This window comes from Sus scrofa, chromosome 15, assembly GCF_054392235.1.
Source record: "Sus scrofa isolate SSC_HxYL_T2T_F1_AM1 chromosome 15, Sscrofa_HxYL_maternal_Yorkshire_Landrace_v2.0, whole genome shotgun sequence".
Classification (NCBI taxonomy): domain Eukaryota; kingdom Metazoa; phylum Chordata; class Mammalia; order Artiodactyla; family Suidae; genus Sus; species Sus scrofa.
In genome coordinates this window covers 88542953-88564443 of record NC_139397.1, presented here as the reverse complement: position 1 = coordinate 88564443, position 21491 = coordinate 88542953, and the positions used below count along the sequence as shown (strand labels likewise).

General features: G+C 39.8%; 1 protein-coding gene across 2 annotated transcripts in view; it reads right to left on the bottom strand.

Moving 5' to 3' along the window:
• B3GALT1 (beta-1,3-galactosyltransferase 1) overlaps positions 1–21491 on the bottom strand; it is a 107269-nt gene that overhangs the window by 36989 nt on the left and 48789 nt on the right. The window contains exons 2-3 of one of the 2 annotated variants that reach the window (XM_084999382.1): positions 7994–8126; positions 5032–5143 (exon numbers count right to left, since the gene is read on the bottom strand). In XM_084999382.1, coding sequence (XP_084855508.1) covers positions 5032–5143; positions 7994–8126 — 245 coding nt within the window. Of the gene's footprint in view, positions 1–5031; positions 5144–7993; positions 8127–21491 lie in introns of those variants that run through there. The other variant, XM_021075434.2, reaches the window with a different exon arrangement.

The window sequence follows — 21491 nt, the reverse complement described above, 5'->3', positions numbered from 1 at the left end:
TAGGTAACATCTGTATTTTAACAGGCAGTCCTTTAGGGCCTTATCAGAAAAGACTGAAGGAAGGGGGTTATTTCACAAGTTCACATGTCACTCACATGGCACATGTCTCCGTGTGGAGAAAAAGGATGGGCAAGTTCCAGAACTCCCTAAAGCACGGCAGCGGGGACAGCTGCCTCCCCCCTCTATAGATCAAGCCCTCACCTGAGATAAGTTTGGGTATTTCTGCTGCATTTGCCCTCCTGGACATTGTCATCTGTTTGTGATGCTGTCTGCTGGACTGTAACTCCATGGGTAAGAGACCATGTCTGTTTTAAAAATAAGAGCAAATGTTTATTGAGCACGTACTATGTTTGGTCAATATTCTAAGCCCTATTAACTGATTTAGTTTTTACAACCCTCACAGGTGGGTAATGGTGTGACGATTTTAAAAATGAGGCATGGGGTCATTGAACAATTTACCTAAGGCCACAGGGCAGGTATCTGACAAAGTTAGTATTCAAACCCAGCTGTCTGACCCCTGACTCACTTTGTAAACCATCATGTAGGCTGTATTCTCAGCACCTAGTATAGTGCCTGGGCAGCAATCATTATTTCTGCTTTTCCTTTTGTTCCTTGTGATGTTTAAATTTTATGTGTCAACTTGGCTGGATCATGATGCCCAGATACTTCATGAAATATTATTCTGGATGTTCCTGTGAGGGTGTCTTGGATGTGATTTACATTTAAATCACTGGGCTTGTTGTTGTTGTTGTTGTTGCTTTTGTTTTTTTGGGCTGCACCTTAGCATATGAAGGTTCCCAGGATAGGGGTCCAATCGGAGCTACAGCTGCTGGCCTACACCACAGCAACATCAGATCTGAGCCTCGTCTGCAACCTTCACCATAGCTCACGGCAACGCTGGATCCTTAACCCACTGAGAAAGGCCAGGGATTGAACCCACAACCTCATGCATGGTTCTTAGTTGGATTCGTTTCCACTGTGCCATGACAGGAACTCCTAAATCACTGGACTTTGAGGAAAGCAAATTGTTATCCATGCATGGGGGGAGTGCTCATTCAATTAGATGAAGTCCTGAATAGAATAGAAGGCTGACTTACCCCGAGCAAGAGGGAATTCTCTGGAAGACTGATTTTGGACTCCAAACACAACCCTTTCCTAAGTCTCCATGCTGCTGGCTTCAGATTTTGGAACCTTAAAGTTTACACAATTGTGTGAGCCAATCCCTTATAACACTCTTCTTGCACATCCTGTTATTCTGTTTGTCTTGAGCACTACACCTAAAATAGTCTCCTTTGGACTTCCCACCGTGGCACAGTGGTTAATGAGTCCGACTAGGAACCATGAGGTAGCAGGTTTGATCCCTGGCCTGGCTCAGTGGGTTAAGGATCCGGTGTTGCCGTGTGCTGTGGTGTAGGTTGCAGACACGGCTCGGATCCTGCGTTGCTGTGGCTCTGGCATAGGCCCGTGGCTACAGCTTTGATTAGAACCCTAGCCTGGGGACCTCCATATGCCGCAGGAAGCAGCCCTAGAAAAGGCAAAACAACAACAACAAAAAAATAGTCTCTTTTACTAACAAGTTTCTCAATGCTAGGTCCTAGGCCCCCTTTCCTCCTCAGTTTATGTTGCGTATTCCCACCCTCCCTCTCTTCCTTCGGTTTTTTTTGTTTGTTTGTTTTATTCCCCCAGGGCGAGCTATACCACAGCTGTGGCAATGCCAGATCCTTAACCCACTGTGCTGGGCTGGGGATGGAATAGGCTATGCCACAGAGACAAGCGGGAACATCAACCCATTGTGCCAGAGCAGGAACACTAGTTTTACTTATCTTCCTTCCTCCCTTCCTTCTTTCCTTCCTTCCTGGCCATACCTGCAATATATGGAAGTTCCCAGGCTAGGGCTTGAATCAGAGGTGCAGCTGCCAGCCTACACCACAGCCACTGCAACGCCAAATCCTAACTGTGTCTGGAAACTACGCTGCAGCATGCGGCACCACCGGATCCTTAACCCACTGGAAGAGGATCGGGATTGAACCCACATCCTCACAGACACTATGTCAGGTTCTTAACCCACTGAGCCACAATGGGAACTTCCAGTTTGGTCTGTTTTCTAAGCAAATTTCTACTGTCCTTGGTCTCAGTTGTTATCTATTTGTTGGTAATTCTTAAAGTCACTTTCTAAGTATCAGATGTATCTATGGAGCACCCGACCCATGTATCCAGCTGTGTTACTTGGTGTGTGTTCTTGGATCGGAGGAGCACTTGAAGTCAGGATGAACAAACGTAAACCCATGATCTTGCAACTCTGATCCTCCTTCAGGATTCTCTATCTTTGTGACATGTACCCGTATCTGAGCGATCAGGAGCCATTCTTAGCAGCTCTCTTCCCTTCATCTCTGCACTTAACCCATCACCATGTCCTGCCAATGTCACTTCAGAATTTTTTTTTTTTTGTCTTTTGTCTTTTTAGGGCCACACCTGCGGCATATGGAGGTTCCCAGGCTAGGGGTCTAGTCAGAGCTACAGCAGCCAGCCTACACCAGAGCCACAGCAATGCCAGATCCAAGCCGCATCTGCGACCTACACCACAGCTCATAGCAATGCCGGATCCTTAACCCACTGAATGAGGCAAGGGATCGAACCTGCAACCTCATGGTTCCTAGTCAGATTCGTTTCTGCTGCACCATGATGGGAACTCCTTTTTTTTTTTTTTTTTTTTTTTTTTGAGAAATTTCTCACACCTCCTGACTTCTCTCCATCTCTACTACCATCGCTGTACCCAGCTTGTGGGTATTTCTTATCTTGACTTCTATGGTAACTTTGCAAGTGGTCTAATATATAGTTTCTGTTTCCCCTCTGATCTTTTTTCTTCACATTTCAACCACAGTGATCTTTCCAAGAAATAAAAATGATCTGATATCACCCTTTGCCTCTACCTGTTTAAAACCATTCAATGACTTTCTCTTGTGCATAGGAAGAAGGCTAAGTTCTTAGCAGGGCTACGTGGTGGTTTTCAAGGCTCTGCATGGTCTCATCCTAAAGCACTTTCCCCCTTGTTCTCTGTACTCTGGTTACTCTCACTTTGTTCAATTTCTCAAAAATGCTCTATCACCTGGACTTTGCACATACGTTTTTTCATCTATTTTTTTAATGCAGGGCATTATTCCTAACCTCTCAACATTCATAACGGGAGTCACTTTGAAGGGGAAATTGCTGTATTACACACACCGTTCTTCAATCTAATTAGATTTTCTTTTTGTTATATAATCTCAATGCTAATCTAAATTCATAGGAATAATAATAGCTAGGATTTACTGAGTGCTTATCAAGTTCAAGTGTGAAGCACAGTGCTAAAAACTTGACAACTGTTATACTTACATCAATATGTAATTAAAAATATAACAAAATCTGAGAAGTAGATAATATTATTCTTCTCTTTTATAGATGAGGAACCTGAGAACCTGAGTGGGAAGCTGAGTGCAATTATCAGTGGTGTGATGACTTGGTGGATATTTGGATTGTGCATTTGGAGTGATTGATCAATACTGTAATCTGCCTGGCATGTAGAATGTGGTCAATGCCTAATTGTTGATTGAAATAATGATGAATATTTGCATGAGTAATGAACTAGGACACATTTTAATGTGGAAACTCACTGGGTATCTTCATTCTCTACCCTAAGTTAGTCACCTACGAGATTAATTATAAAATTCTAGGCAGTTGCTTGCAAATGAGAAAATGGCATTATCAATACTGGAGATGTTTTAGAGTCCCCTCCACTCTTGATTTTGATGACCTTCGGCTCCATTTCCAAATAAGGCAGATACATGGTTTCAGTTTGCCCACAGTACAGAATGATTTGCTTATTTGTTTGTTTGTTCCAGTCCTTCCTGGTCTTCTGAAGTAGAGGGAGACAAACACACATAGACACACACCTACCATGTTAGGTACATCCATACCAGCTGCTGTAAGGAATAAACTCTAAATTTTTGACCTGAACACAATAGATGCTTATTTCTTATTCAACCTCCTGAGGCTGTTCCTGTTTGGCCAGACAACTTTCCCTCCCGGTGATCTAGGAGCCCTGCCTCCCTCTGTCTGTGAGGGCATTAGACTTCTCTCACACAGATGTCAATAGGGGAGAGCATGCGTTAAGCAACCTACCTCCTAAAAATGCCCCAAAAGGACACATGTCACTTCCACTCATATTCATTCCATTGCTAGAAATTCATCATCTGATAGCACCCAACTCTAAGTCAGTCAAGGAAATGCTCTCTAGTTATATGGCCAGGAAGAAAAGAGAAACATATATGAGTAAGTCAACATCTCTGCCCTACTTCCCACCTCTATAACACAAAGCAAGAGTTGCTATAAGATTAGTGCCCTGAGGTATGGAAGATGGAGCTTAATTTTAATAGTGCACATTTGGAAAGGCCTGTGAAGGAGGAGATTTTGAATGGATCTTGAAGAATAGGTAAGTTTTTAAAACAAAGAGATTCTAATAGGCATAACTGACACTGGTACCAAAAATGGTGAAGTCGGAAGCAGAAGCAAGTAAGGGCTGTGAGAAAAAAAAATGTATACCTGGGATATGTGTTCATATCTCAGAATCAAGCAGAAATTATTTTAATAATCTCTTTTCCTGGTTTTCCTGAATTCCTCTCTAACTAATTAAATAACAAACAGAATTACCACCTCCACCATGAGTATCTTAGTCCCTAATGTGAAGATATGAAATAATTAGAGGGTGTGCTGTGTAAGAAATTTAATGTCATGGAAAACTTCTATTTTCAAGACTGTGCTAATTATACAGGATAAGGCTGAACAAAGGAAAGATGTACAGTTAGCGGAGCACAGCTTATTACCACCATCTCTGTTTACAGGCTCTTCTGAACCCAGGTATGTAATAAATCAGCAGTGATCTAGTATATATATCTTTTAGAAAATAAGTCTGGAGATTATACAATTTCAGGACATGGCCATTTTACATTTAATAATGGTGATGGTACAGGGAGATTTTATACTCTAGACTTTTACCTCTAGTGGTAGAGAGGAAAGAGAAGGTTCTTGAGAGGGAGAAGACCTCTGTTCCTTCCTTGGTCTGCCAGTCACTGGCTGGGTGATCCCAACCTTTCTGGGCACTTCCTCACTGTATGGAGATAATCATATGTACAAAAGCACTTAGCACTGAGCCCGGACTATATTAAGGACCCCATTTTTCTTCTATTTCCCTTCGCTTATCCTACTCTTTCTTAAGCAGGATTTCATTCACTCAATAAAAATCCTTAAGACTTTAAGAACTGTACTAGAATGACTGTAATATCAGGTGGATGTACTTCCTCTAAGTCTCCCAAACTTCAATAAAGGCAGTTATATCAGTGGCTCTGAGCAGTGTCAAGGATAAAGAACTATCTTAGTCGTCAAAGCCCAAGAGGGTTGACTCAGCTCTTCTTTTCTTCCAAAGAAGATAAACTGTAACTCCTGCAATTTGATTTTTGTGAGGGGATCCTTGTTTTGTTTCCAAACAAGATCTTCAGTGCTAAAGACAATCTCTCCCACCTATACATTAAATGGGTTAAGCTGAGTCCCATGAAAATGGGGACTTTTCTCTAGATTCTGCTGCTGGAATATTAGAAATCGATATGAAAAGCCAAGAGCTAAAAAGCTGCACAATATTATGTATTATTCAAATGCAAAATTCTGTGGGCTGCCCACCTCGCATCTCAGCTCAGCTACGAATGGCCTATATACCCAAGTGCCGCTCAGTATCGACTGAAAGGATGGAGGCCCTCCATTTCTGAGAGATGCCATTAGGATTGCATTATCATATCAATAACCCACATGCCACGTTCTTGATAAAAATGATAATAATCCAGAGGCGAGAGATAAAATATGAGAGTTTGATTTGTGTAAACAAATCAAAGGCATTTAGAATCAAACTACTTAATCTATCTTAAAGTATTGCCAGAAATATAAATACCACAACAGGCTTGGAGCCGTATCAGGCAAGAGTGGAGAGGGTAGAAGGAACTCTAAAGATTATTTGCTACTTTTTCCTGATTTACTCTAAATCAGGCATGTTGGCCTTCTTTTAATTCTGTGAACCAGCTCTCTGGTCTTAAAGGCTATGTAAATCATCCTGCTGCCTCTTCAGAGATGCCTGTTGTAATAGTCAGAATTGTCTCCGTTAAGCTGCGTTAACAACTAGTTTCCACATCGCAGTGGCTTAAGACAATAAAAGTTTGTTTTTTCTTTATATGACATGACACAGTGTGGTTCGGCTGAAGGAGTTCTGTTCTTTGAAGTCACAACAGTTCCAGGCTAAGGGCGCAGCCCCATCTTGGACCATATCACTTGTCAGACTGCCAGAGGCAAAGGGAGCTACAGCAGCAACAATTAGATGCTTCAGTGTGGAAGTGACACATATCTTTTCTCTGCACAAATGACGGGTGGCCCAAATCCCATGGCCCTGGAACCCCAGGGAGACCAAGGCCATGGAGTCCTATCACATGCCTGGAAAGGGACGGAAATGGAACTCCTGACTCTCACACCACTTGTAACCACCTTTTATGAAGCAGGTTCTACCTCTCCATTGCCTTGGCATCCCTTTTGCTTTTCATAGTGCTTATCCCAACTTGTCATTGTATTAATGATTTATGTATTTATCAGTTGTTTTCCTCCATATTGAACTATAAGATCCCTAAGAGGAAGGACCTGTTAGCAGGCTAATTCCAGGAAACCCATTCTTAAAAATGGTTCATCAACCTGATATATTTAAATACTGAATATATTTGCCTTGACTTTGGAGAAGCCTTACGGCAATAACGTCCTGACTCTGTCAATGCCCTTTCTGGCTGTGTGCCAACGCCTCTCTATCACTGCTTGTCAGAAGTTCCTCTCTCTACACAACGGCTGAGGCCAAGGCAAAGACAAAAGGGGCCCTCCTTCAAATGCTGTGAGGAACTGAACTAAAGCCTCACAGGAATCTCCAAAGGTGGTGAAAACAAGTATATGGAATGCACCTTGCTGTAAGCTTTGCAAATGTTGAAAAGAAGAAAGGAATTTGGTGAGGTGAGATTTGGTTGAGTTTACTTTTGGCAAATCACCTTGCAGGGAATTAGCTCAGAGCTATGCCCTGGCCCTCCACTCACGGTTGTGTTTCACTGTCAAAGTGAACCTGTGTGTTTAGAAGGCACTCTGTCTACTTCATGGGCCAGGAAACTGTAGTTTAGAGAGATAAAGTTATTGGTGCAAATCACAGAGGTGAGGTTGGGAAAGGTAAAAGTATGATTCAAGTCTCCTCTTGTCAGTGTGGTGCTTCTTTTCCTGAATTACACTCTGGGAAGGCTGCAGTCATTTTTTAAATAAACTAAGCGTGTTAGTTAGAGCAAAAAGTTAGTGTATAAAGGAATAGTTTGAATGCTTGTCTTTGCTTTTATCACTTTAAATAAAAACATTTTAATGACTGCTTGTTAGTTTAGACACTTTTTTATAAGAATAGCTTCATTTTCTATATGAAATACTATTATTTTCAGGAGAAATAAGAAATGATTGAAGTACAATCACCTGTGGGACAAGGTTATTTCAGCAAAGAAGTTTCAAGAATCAATTAGCAATGGCCTTGGAGAAATGGATTTTTAAATAGGCATTGTCTCAGGTCACCAAAGGCATATCTTTAGTTTTCTAATATTTCATCTTAAAAGAGGCCATCTTTGAAATTAGTCCAAGGTTTCACAGACCCTTGTAAACATGAATTTTTTCATAAAGGACACTTTTTTGAGCTATCAATTTTTTTTCCTTCCGCACCATTCAGGAAGGAATGATACAGGGAATAGCAAAGTTATTTTATATGCCATAATAGGTAAACATTAATTAAAGAAAAAACTAAACTTTTCTTTCTACTCATTAGTTCTTAGATGCTGATTTCTGATTTTATAGAACTGCCGTTATCTTCCCACAGTGATGGGCTACCTAGCTGAGCAGTGCATCCTTCTCCTACCTGTTGCACCAACCTTGCTGTGGCTCCTTCTCCTTACTCTGGGTGCAGGGCACAGAGCAAGGGCTCAGTCTGTCTGATGAGATGTGCAGTGGCTCATGCCAGGAGAAGCTTCTGTTTAGCAAACTGCAGGCTCCTGAGTGGATAAGAAGAAGAAAGAACTCTTTAAAAACAATGTAAATTAATTGGGCTCTGAGAAACAAAGGCAGAATGCTGTCACTTTAAAAGAAAATTTCATTGTTTAGGCTCTAAGTACAATACACAGAATGGCAAGTAAGTAAGCACTGACTAGACACTGATAAAATGAAGAAAAGAATGAATAAATGAATAATGACAGTCAGAGCTGGTCCTAGGTCTGCAAATCCATATGATTACAAGACTGGGCAAGTAGGGCAAATGAGGGAGCAGACTGGGTGTGAGACAAGAGGGAGTGGGAGAGCTCACTGAACTGGTGAGTAGGCGGCCATGGCTCAGCTTGGCATGCCTGACGGCTCCCACTGATGTCATAAGGAGAAGCAGGCTCAATAACGCTGCACCTTCAGCTTCACAAGGGAGAAGAGAAACACAGATTTTTATGTGAAACCTTCTGAATTGTATTTTAGAATTCAATAAAACAAAACAAATGTTTGTGCAGGTCAAACAAAGCTAAAGTCAAAGCCCACATTCCTGAGTGGCCATGAGATCTAAGATCAAGGGCAACAACTTTAATTCCCAATGATGACAGAGGATGCAGAGAGCTGAAGCCACTTGAGCAAAGACACTCAGCTAATTAGTGTTAGAGCTGCACCTTTCTAGGCCTGAGCATCCTCCCTTTCACTTACGACTTGTGATCTCTGTGAGACTGGCTGAATCTGATCAGACCTGTTTAAACAACAGGTTGGAAGCCATTTAGAAGCTGCCTTCAGTTGATCTGATCCTTGGATGTCAAGCTGTATTTACACAAAACCTCACAACGAGAGGTATGATTTTCTGTTCTTTTCATTCTGTTCTCCTTCATATTATGGAAGGAGTTCAGAGTAAAGCCAAGTGCCTAAAATACGATGGTACCACGGCATGGCCAGATGTGAAGACTGGGAAGGAGGGGTGTGGGCAGAGGCGAGATTGGGTCCCACTGGATCCATCTGCTCGTTCCAGTTTCTGCTAAAAGCCTGCTCTGTTTATATAAGAGGTAGCATTGTGTGATGGTTAAGTGCATGGGATGGGTTTAAATATTGACTCAACTGCTTACTGTGATTTAAACCCTCCAAGTCCCATGTGTGAAATAGTGATAACGACAGTACCTGGATCATAGAATGGCACTGAGGTTTAAATGAATCAGTGAATAGAAAATGTTTAGAATGGTACCTAGACAAAGTAGGAACTCAGTAAATGGTTTCTACGATTTGTAACAAGTACCAACATTTTACCGAATGCCTGCTATATGCTAATTTGCTTACATTTATTATCTGTAATCATCACTGTAAGCTTGTTTTATATTATTACCTTCATTTTAATAATAAGAAAACCATGACAGTGGGAGAGCCAGCTTTTTGGCTCATGTCACTCTAGGATGAGTGGAGTGTTTGGTCATAGGTCTACTCAGCCTAGCTCTTTTCTTAACTTACTTCTCTAATGCCTTTGCAGTGTTCCATTGCACATACTACTCAGATCTTTAAAGAGAGAGAGATAATCAGCTCTGCTCAAACGGCAAATACTTAATAAGTCAAAAGCCAAAGCAAAGGAGTCTCAAAGCAAACAATCAAAAACACTGCAGTGCTTTGGTAACTTTCTGCCTTATGTAAAAATGTGTTGTTCTAGAATGGGAGGGGTGCCACACGACTGTGAATAAGGCATGAGAACACGTGCTCCATTTTCCGTCTGTGTCAACCCTCATTCTTACCCTGTAAAATGCTATGGCTCTTAATAGATTATTTCCTTACTATCGATAAAGCAATTTCCATGGACGTAGCTTTTACAAATTGAAGCATGTATGGAAGGTCAACACTGGGAAAATAAGACCTGGAAGATATTTTCTAAAAGTCATTGCTTTTACAGAAGTTTCTTCGATACAAAGAAAGAATAGAATAAGACATAAATGTTTATTTATTAAAGTGTATGAAGCATTAATATGAAACATCTTAGAATATTATCGAGTGAAGAAAGGAAGGAAACAAGGAATAAAAAAAATGAGCAGTTACTGACTGCTGACATGAGCCCGATCCTACACCAGGTATTGTTATAGCATTTACTGAGTGAAAAACAACCAAACCAGGGACAAAATACATGTGCAAAATATATGTGCAGCCCAACTCAATTTTTCAGGGGCAGATATTTCAGTTTAAACCTTAACTCTTACTGAGAAGTAATTCCTTACCCTGACTATACATAATGCTTAATTTTTTTGGCAAAAATTTTAAAAATTAGTTTTAGCCAAACAAGGGCAAGGAAGGAGGGTTTTTTTCCGATCAAAATCCGTTCTGGAAAAATATAAACTATGGGAAACATATAGATGCAAATTTTGTCTGCTTTTGGATGAACTTAACATTATCCTAAGAGTTAATGATATCTATGCTCAGTAATAATATAGAAAACAGGAATGTATTGTGCAAGATGAAAAATAAAAGCCACTTTCTTTAGTCTGATTTCTAAAGCACAAATTCGTTGCTTTAAGTTAGAGCATGACTTTCCAGAATATAAAATGCATCCACATTCAAACATTGGTTTTAGAATACAAAACAATATTTCAAAGTCAAATAGAAATGAATTTGTTCATTATCTACTCTTTTGGATAATTGCCATTATTGCTATTTCTCCTTGGGCAGATAATTGAAAATTGACTATACAAATTGCTGTTGTTTTTCTGGGAAAATAGCCTCGACTCAAAAATTTGTCACCCACATTTTAATCTAAGTTATAATTTTACCAGGTCGAAAAATTATAGCTACTCTGGTACATTTTTTCTATTATACCTCATTAATATCTTTTCTTCTTTTTAAATTCATGTAGCAAAAAGGAATTGTGCCAATGCCATTTATTCCAAGTAGTCCATTCATTTTGTTTTGCCTCTACACTAGTTACCTATGAAGCATTTTAGTGAAAGAATAGGCCAAATAAGAGTAAAATATCTGGACATCCCAGTATTACTATAGCCCCCTTTATGGCAACAAAGGAATTTGCAATGTGAATCTCTAATGTCAACACTGGGCCACATTTGATTCTGGTCTGTGTGTGGTCTGTCTGCAATCAAGGACTTGAATAAAGACTGACAGAACACAACAGAAAGCACCACTAAGTTGCCCATTTATTAGCTTATCAAGATAAATTCTGTGATTCCTGAGGAAACCAGTTAGAGGTAATAGTTGATCTGCTTCGCTAATGAACTTAGAAGAGAGAACAGAGGGTTTTCATTCTTTAAGTTTCAATGATAATGAGTTGAATTTACCATTTCTCTTCTTACAGATAGAGTCCCTGGGAAACAGACTTTGAGACTCTGAGACCCCCAGGCTGGAAGCTGGTCAGAACATGTTCTCAGGAGCAACATCTCTTCAGGGATGAGAGGAGACAGAGGAAGGGGAGGAAGAGATTGAACCATGATGCAGTCACGGCAGAGGCTTAAGCTGAGCTTGGCTGCACAGGTCCACTGGGTACTGGGTCCCATTCACATGGACTTGGGTGGGGCTGGCTTTTCACCTCCCTTCTTAACTGCATGGTCAATGACATCATGTTGATACCTTGAAATTGGGGAGGCATGTGTGTGAGCTATTTACAATACAGTAATGGGCTAATGCTGGAAATCAAAACTCTATCACTCCCTACTCACAAGTCTTCAACCTCCAGACAACTGGTTTACCAGCCAACCACCAGTTAAGAAAGACTGATTTGCACATCTCTTTGCTCAAATGCATGTGATAAATTCTTAATCCCACATGGTGCTACACCGAGGGCCTGATATACTATACTCCTAGGTTTTGGATTGTGGAAACTTCTCCAGGCTAGCTCTCTGTTCTACACAGAGGATTATTCAATCCCAGGATTTCTTGCCCTGCTGTGTTGTCAGTGATCTTTATTACTGCCTGTTTGAAAGAGGCAACCAGCTCCTGTGGAAATAGAAACATCCTTATGAGCTACAAGGTGGTATGATATGACCGCCAAGGCCCAAGCGAGAGTTATTAAAGGAGTAAGTTCTGGCAATGATCAAAGAACATCCTGGATATAAAACTCAGAAAAAAGCCAGCTGAAATGATTTTATTTCTAAGTACTGCCATGTCTTTAGTTGTAAACATGGCTATTGCTACCAGGAAAGTACAGTGATAATTACTGCCCCATGTCTTTGTTCAATGAAGTCATAAAATATTTCTAGAGCTAGTTTAGCATGTACACCCTAAGGTGGGAGAAGATTTTAAATATATTAATCAAGTCACACAAAGATTTTGGATTAAAATCATTCCAGTTTGCTTTTTCTTATTTATAATGATTTTTATTTTTTCCATTTTTATTTTCACTTTAAAAAAAATTTCCCCAATACATTATTATTTTTTTGTCCACTGTATAGCATGGTGACCCAGTTACACATACATGTATACATTCTTTTTCTAACATTATTATGCTCCATCATAAGTGACTAGGCATAGCTCCCAGTGCTACACAGCAGGATCTCATTGCTATAACTGGTTTACAGTGTCCTGTCAATTTTCTACTACACAGCAAGATGACCCAGTCACACATATAAGTATACATTCTTTTTTTTTTCACATTCCAGTTTTTTAAAAACTTAATGCCAAAAATGAACAATCCAATTTCTGTCTGCAAACACCATTTTTTTTCTCTCCTGAAACTCAAAGAGTTGGTATGAGAGAGTTCTCCATTATCTGGGTTAGCAGAAAAAATTAGAGGGACCACTCTGAACAAAGCTTCACATCTATACAGTTCTTTCTTCTTTTGAGTCCTTCATTTCGTAGAGAAAGACCATAAGGGGAGACTTGATATTTGACAGAGACAGATGATACAGAAACTCTTCTTAGCTTTGCCCCTTATATCCTGCACACCCACTAAATCCTGGAAATTCAGCACTTGCAGAAACACCACTTAGGCATCCAACTTTGGGGGAGAAAAACAGTAGCCATCACATGGAGAAGAACTTGTCATGATTTCACTACATGGGGCTAGAATTAGGAAACTCAGAAAAGTGCAGATGATTCTGAAATTCAGTGATTGAAAGGTGACTCAGTATTGATGGCATCTATTCTTCTATCACCTCTCACATTTCTGTAGCAGGCATCAAAGCAGAGAGGAAGTGAGGTTTCCAACAAATGTCTTTTCATGACCTAAAATCATGGGGCACATACCCTGTCTTATACATCACAACTTAGCACAGGGTCTGGCACAAGGTAGGGGCTTAGTGACTCTCAACACCATGCTCTTAGGAGAATTGGTCAAAGATATCTTGGGCCTCATTTGGATTCTCTAATCAGCTACTTAATTCCTTCCCTATAATATCCATTGTTTCATTCAGAAAAACTATGTTAAATATTTTCTATATTGTGATATTCTAGAAGAAGTTGAAAATATAGAGGAACACATATCTTTCTTGAGATAGATGAAATTCAGACAATAAAATATAGTAATGAGATTCTAAACCACAGAAGAGAAACCCCAAACTGGATCTGTGCGTGTGTATCTTGTGTGACCAAATGAATTTTTCTCTTCAATGAGATGTTCAAAATATAATTAAGAGCAATAACTTCAATTCACTGACATGCAGAACAGACTGTGGGTGCTAAGGGGGAGTGGGAGGGAGTGGGATGGACTGGGAGTCTGGGGTTAGTAGATGCAAACTATTACATTTAGAATGGATAAGCAATGAGGTCCTACTGCATAGCACAGGGACTATGTTGGATTGCTTTGGACAGGCCATGATGGAAGATAATATAAAAAAGGAATGTATATATATGTATGACTGGGTCATTTTGCTATTCAGCAGAAATTGGCACAACATTGTAGGTCAACTATACTTTAATAAAAAATAAAAAAGAGTAATAACTCCACTTGTTCTGACTAAAAAATATGAATGCAACTAATGTTCTATTAAACAAACAGGGAATATTGTGAGGTGGAAGGAATGTGCTATGGAGCTAGAGCCTTACAAATAATCTGGCCTATTTTTCCTGATTTTCAGCTGGAATGTATCTGAGCTAGTCTTTCAACCATTCAAAAATATTTTTATTTTTCTCTTAAGTACAATTCACATACTAATCCCTAGGGATTTAAAGAATAGTATAGAAAATTCAGTTGGCTTTGCAAATATCTGATATGTTATGACCCTTTTAAATGTTTGACATAATTTCATGATATTTATCAAGAATACAAATGTTCTAATTTACGTCTACCTATGAAGTTTTAGCTTGCATAAATGAGCTGCTTTACAAATGATTTCCACATAGAACATGCATTTGCCTTTACAACAAATCAAAACAGAACAATGGGGTAGATTTTTGTTTTTGTTTGTTTTTTTAGCTACAGATTTAGGTCTCTGCTTTATTGATGGCAGAAGCTGGTTCTGAAAATTAAGACCATTATAGGGCATATGTGCAAAGGAATTTTGCAAAGCTTGCATTTTGGTTGAGTCAACTATTGCCTTAGCTGGACTTTTCAGGTCATGCATACAGTGTTATAGTAAATCATTCCATATAAGCTCATGGAATTTGAACATGTCTTCTGATTTTGACACAGACTCTCTATAGCTAGTTAGCAAAAATGAGACTTGAGTGTGACCCATCTGTAGGTAACTGCATCACTTTTTTTTTCTTTTCTCTATAGGCACTTTATTCTAGATCAGTGTTTTTAGAAATAGACATGGCATCTGCCACTAGAGATAATAAGTGAGATAATAGGCCAGCACCTGTGCAAATATATCATCACCATTAAAGAAGAGCAAAACAAACCCCACAGCTTAAAGTGCACACCCTACAGGTGGTTGAAGGAGCAACAGCAGCCCTTTAATTCAAAGAGTAGCATCTTGATCTGACATGTACCTGTAGAATGATCCTCCTCCTTACTTAAGTGGTTCTGCATCGTACCAGGTACATATGGTACAGATGCTCTTGGCCATACTGACCAGAGAGAGGCATGACAGAGAGCCTGCAACAGCTCCTGCAGAAGGTGGGAGGTTGGGAAGTGAGTACTTGCAGAGAAGCCCCCTTTGCCCTTATGGATCATACTGAATGGGGAGCTCTATATTCCAAAATCAGTACAACTTGTTGAAATTATGGCACGGTAAGCAATAGGTCCAGTATGGGAACAAGTACATCTTTTCCACTGAAATAGAAAGCTTCACCCTATGTTTTCACTCTAGGTTTTTATTAAGAGATGTGAAAAGAAAATGCACATCTGATACTTCCAAACTGGGAACCTTTTCGTCTGTAGACCTTCCAAAAGAATGGGGAGTTAAACCTGACCCTGTGAAAGTGTTTTCCACGCCTTGGCTAAGTTGAGAAAGAAATTGGTTTAGAAATGTCTTGAGTAAATAGGGAAACAGAACTCATGTTAAAAAAAAAAATCACAAGTCCTTTCATTTACAAAGATAGGTGAAGCCTGTAGACTAATGATCTCATAGAAGGTCTAAATCTGAACATAAGACACACAAGAAATAGGTTCATAAGAAGCAGCTTTGTAACTGAGCAGGACCCTATGAGGACTTCCTGGGACAGACCTCTCTCCAATATTCTCTCTGAAGTACCTAGATAGAGTATGTGGTATACATCTCCTGAGTTGCTTTATAGATGATAAAACTCCCACCAAATGGAGTAGTTTACTCCATTAACTACTTCATGACCACGAGTGCATAGCCCCCAGATCCATTGCTGTCTCAGGATTAATAACGTTAGCGCCGGTGACATTGCCCTGTCACCATCAACCCATATGAACTGTGCATGAGCTGATCACAAACCCTGGCGATGCCCCTCCCTCACCTTGTCTTTAAAATACCTTGACGAGGAGCTCCCATTGTGGCGCATCAGAAGCAAATCTGACTAATATCCATGAGGATGTGGGTTCAAGCCCTGGCTTCACTCAGTGGGTCAGGGGTCCAGCTCTGAACTGTGGTGTAGGCCCCAGATGGGGCTCAGATCCCATGTTGCTGTGGCTGTGGTGTAGGCTGGCAGCTACCCTAGCCTGGGAACTTCCTGATGCCGCATGTGCGGCCCTAAAAAGCAAACAAAACAAAACAAAAACAAACTTCGCTGAAAGTAATTGAGGAGTTTAAGCATTTTGATCACTAGCTCTCCCAGACTCCTTGTAGGGTGCCTGCAATAAATGCTGAACTTTCCTTTGTTAACAACCCAGTGTCAGTAGATTGGCTTTACGGTGCACTGGTGAGCAAGCCCAAGTTTGGTTTGGTAACAGCTTATAGTTTTTTACTGCAATTATGCTGCATGCATACAATTTTATACCTGCTATTCTAGTACTTTAACACTATTATTTTTCAAGTTTTTAAAAATCTAGACTCTCCTGCTCACTAAGGGTCCTGGAAGCCACTTACACTCCTTTGACAACAATATCACCTGGTCTGCTTGCCATTCTCTGTGGCCTTGAACTTCTCTGATGTTTACACAGCCCACCCTAACATTGAGAATAGGGTGAGTGAGCTACATCCTCATGTTTTCTTTTTGTGTTACTATTTTTGCCTGATTTCTTCCCAGGAGGAAGCTGTACATTTTAACCAAAAGATATGAGGAAAAGAAACATTTTTTTCTCCCAAGATAACAATCAATGACTTTGGGCAATATTTGCAGAGTTTTCTGGAATTCCATTAAAAATTATCTGATAAACTGCCTTTGGTTCACTGTGTTGTTTTCTTTGTGGGGGGCAAGAAGTGGGATCTACTAGGCTTAGCAAGCTTAGCTGGACGTTACTTAAACTTCAGGCAATAAACAAAGATGTGCCCTATAGTGCACAGATGGCTGGAATGATCAATTTTAGAGTTGAAAGTTACATTAAGAATTACCTGGTTCTGCCTATATTCATTAACCTTGGTGCAACAGGAGCCCCAAAGATACAGTACCTTATGTAGTCCATCTGTTCCCACTATTAAAACCTTCTTGGTCCAGCTTCTAAAAACCAATAAGTTCACTTTTCTCACTGAGTGAAAAATTAAAAAAAAAATCGAGAAAAGTTACATATCAGGACCACTCTGTATATACTTGTAATACATTTTCCCCTGGGTAAAAATGGTAATAAATACAAAAGGACCTGTGAAAGATGCTTCCATTAAAGTAAAACACAACTCTTTCATGGGGCTAAATGCATATCTAGAACTGTTTACTACTCATGGAATTGTGATACACATGATGGAGTGAGAGTGTAAGTGGGTCATGCAGAGTATATTTTATTTTTTAAAAATATATTCCTCGAGGGAAGTTTTTGATAATGGACTGAATGTTATTTCATCCCTGAGGCCTTTGCTCAGGAAGGCAATGAAACCAAATATGCAGAATAAAACCATCTCTTCAAGGTCAAAGAGATGGGCAAACTGCTGCCAGACCCCACCCCTGGCCTCTACCTCCAACACCTGGACCAGGCCCTGCCAAAGCCACAGACACCAACCCTTTACTCCTCTTCAAGACCTAGAAGGAGGCAGATATTTGGAATCACGCAGAATCAAACAATTTTTCAAAACTGATAGAGCTAATCCTTCTGTGAAATCTCCAGAATGGGAGAAGACACCACATATGTCCGCACTATACCACCACCACAGCAACAGTTTTTATTTTTGTAAAGCAATTATCAACTTATGCATAAATGATTACAGTATTTGAGATCCAAGATCCTTGGAAAAATCTGATGTTGCAATCAAAACATAATTGAGCTATTTTGGAATAGAAAGCCTATTTGCTCTTCAGAACATATAAATATCTAGAAATTAAACAATGACCCATTTAGAACAGAATTGCCTCACTGCAATTTTTTAAGGATACATTTTAAGAGAATGTCCCTGCTTGATGAAAAGTTTCTATAGTATAATATTGACATTTCCCAACCTGGGATGTGTGTGTGTGTGTGTGTGTGTGTGTGTGTGTGTGTGTGTGTTAGGGGGTGGGTGGATGTGGTCAGCAGTGATGAATTAATTCCAAGTGATCTGATCTGAAAATCCATCTGCAATCACTTGCAGCCTAAATAAATAATATCTTGTATATGTAGGTACCATTATTTTTTCAAATGTGTACAGATGCTCTCGTGCCAAGAAAAATGCTCAGTCATTTTGAAGTGTTATCTACAATCTATTTCATCGTAGATTTTTGTTATTACTGTTTTTCAATTACATGGATTATAAAAACCTAGCAATTACCTATGGGCACCCACAATTATTTTAAATGTTAAGAAGTTCTTCTTCTTGGAGTAGCTGTGCTGTGATAGTGTTTCTCAAGACTTACCTATAAAATAGTTGTAATAGGCACTTACTAGAAATATATAATGTAATGGTGATATGAGAGACCTAATGGATTTTCAATTATGAATGAGTCACATTATAAGAATCATAAGGCCATGTGGTTAAATTAAGTCTAAATGTTTAGGACTAGCCCCAAAATAAAACAGAAAACAATGAACAGACAGCGAGTGGACTTGTGTGAGCAGCCAGTGCAAAGGCCTTCTTTCTATTCTCTATGCATCTATATTGTCTGAATTGTTTACAAGCATGAATTCAAACATCCCTTTTATAGTTTTAAAAATAATTAAAAGGAAAGCAACCACACAAAATGAAATTTACAGTCTCTTGGGGGCCCAGTGAAGTGCTGACTTCCTTTCCTGCACCCCCATTCCCTCTTACTGCTTGCACTGGGAAGCTGAACAATTGCTTCTCACTCCTTATAACTTTGGAGGATGCTCCCAACTTGATAGTCATTTTCACCACATGCTGCACCCTGGGCTGCTCACTTCCCATGAAGTCTGAGCTCCCAGCAAGGACTGCAGAGCAAGCTTCATATCAACATGTCCACGTGTTTGGGGGCTAGAGGACTGTGGCATATTCCCACCCAACTGTGTTTTGTTGTGTAGATGCCTATGGGTGCAGACAGAAAGAATGATTCTTGCCTCTTGCTACCAGACATGTGTTGGCACACCCCTGGGAGCATATATGAAATCCTACTCTGTCTGACACCAGGAAGAGATTACAGCTGATTTATCCATGGTGACTTCTTCCCACAATAACTCTAGGAGGGCTGATAGTCGGTGTTAGGGATACACATGGATCATGTGATGTTTAATGACTTTAGATTCCAAAAGCTGTAACAAATTCCAGGCACACTTGCTAATATGGTAAGTTAATCTAAAATACTTTAAATCCCCTCAAAACGCCACCATACTAAATTTCCCCAAGTTAAGTAATGTCATGTTGTATTATGGCATGACACTCAGGTAGCTCACTGTAGCAAATAAAAATATTTATATCCTTTAGGGACATGTCATGGAAAGCAGATGCACTGTATTTTTTCTAAGGAGTTTAGTACAATTTTAGTAATGCATATGTGAAGTGGATAAAACATTACAAATAAAAGATTCTGGCTTTTTTTTTATACATAAAATAGACCTATAAATTTTAAGTATAATACAGGGGAAGTGAATTATTTAAATCTAAGGTTTACATTTCACTTCTGTCTGTCATATCTACAGAGATTTTCCTTATTCATTCAAGAGGAAGACAAACAAGATGGGGTGATTTTCCTGGTTGATGGAATTTTTCATTATATATCACACATATATAAAAAACTGGCTGTTTTAAGTACTGCATATAGTATATATGTTATACACACATTATATGCTAATAAGACAAATACATATGTATTAATATATATACATACTTTTTATTACTTTACTGCTTCCAATTCTCTCCTTCCTTCTCTCCACACACAAAACACATACATACACACACATTCAGAATGTTTCTATATAATCTAGCCCAGCATGTATAGACAAAGAATATCACCTGCCATTTCAGTGAACAAAGGGTGTTGAGGTCATCTAGCCTTCAGCCACTTCAACCACTGCTGATGGTACACCCTGAGAGGAACTCAGAATGGGGATAAAAATGATATTGGCCCTGGGTAATTAAGGTGCATATCAAAGGAGTAACTTCATTAAGCTCAGACTCTTGCATCTCCCCACATATAGAAAAGCACTAAATTCATTAACTTGAAATATCTGGTTTCTCTTTAATTAGTAGTACTCTTTTGATGTTCAACTACCTTTTTTTTGTTGTTGTTGCTGTTGGCAAAAATTCCTATATAGCTTAGCTTCTCCCTAACCGCTTTAGAACAGCCCTCCAGAAACTTGTGAGGCTGTATCCCAGGCTATAGTTTTCAGTAAGGTGCTCAAATAAAGCATAGTTCTCAAGTTTTAAGTTGCACATTTTTTTTTTTTTTCAGACGACACATGCACTGTCAAGTAGCCAGGGTGTCAACTCATTACTCATATGTTTGATTGGCTACTTCACCTTTTTTCACCTTTCACCCTGATAGATTTTTGTCACATGGAAAAAACCCTCAATGAACATATTCAGTGAATGGCACTTTTGAAATAGTTTTTCATGTATGGTTTCTAAATTCAGGTCCAGAGCATGCCTCCTTTCTGCAAATGCTTTCTCCAGACGCCACCTCTCAAAGCTAAGTGAGCTGAACTCCCAGGTTAGGACATAAAAGCTGTGCATCTAAGCTCTTTATGGTCTGGGGGAACTCATCAAAGTCAGGTCTCCTTCACAGAATCACCCATTCCTAGGCATGAGATGAGGATCAACAGACTCTTTCCTTTTGGTACCTCAACAGAAACTTCTCTTTTGTGAGGATAAAAAGATAAAGCTTCAATAGAATGTAAGGCCAAGTTGTTTCCAGAGGGCTTTTCAATACTAAGCAATAATTCCAAAGTCTTTTTTTTTTTTTTTTTTTTTTTGCCATTTCTTGGGCCGCTCCCGCGGCATATGGAGGTTCCCAGGCTAGGGGTCTAATCGGAGCTGTAGCCACCGGCCTACTTCAGAGCCACAGCAACGCAGGATCCGAGCCGTGTCTGCAACCTACACCACAGCTCACAGCAATGCCGGATCCTTAACCCACTGAGCAAGGCCAGGGAATCGAACCCGCAACCTCATGGTTCCTAGTAGGATTTGTTAACCACTGCGCCACGATGGGAACTCCCCCAAAGTCTTAAAGACCTATGATTAGGTAGGGAAGCCAAGTTGCTGATAATGCTTTTAGTGTATTTGCTGCTTTCATTTTAGTTTGGAACTTGTATTTATGTGTCTTTATGTTTTGTTTTGATTTTGCTCTGTTGAGGAGGAGGAGGACTTAGGGGAGGGTGGTGAATAGGGTGGGTGATAACGAGTCATGGGGGGATGATGCAAGAGGCCGTTTTTCCTTTCTAAACATCTAACTTAATGGTAAGAAAAGACTCCAGAGGTTGTTTGATCATGGGAATAAATAATCTCGAGTCTCAAATTTTAGAAGGCATCACACAGGATGCTCAGTGTGGACTGTCCTGG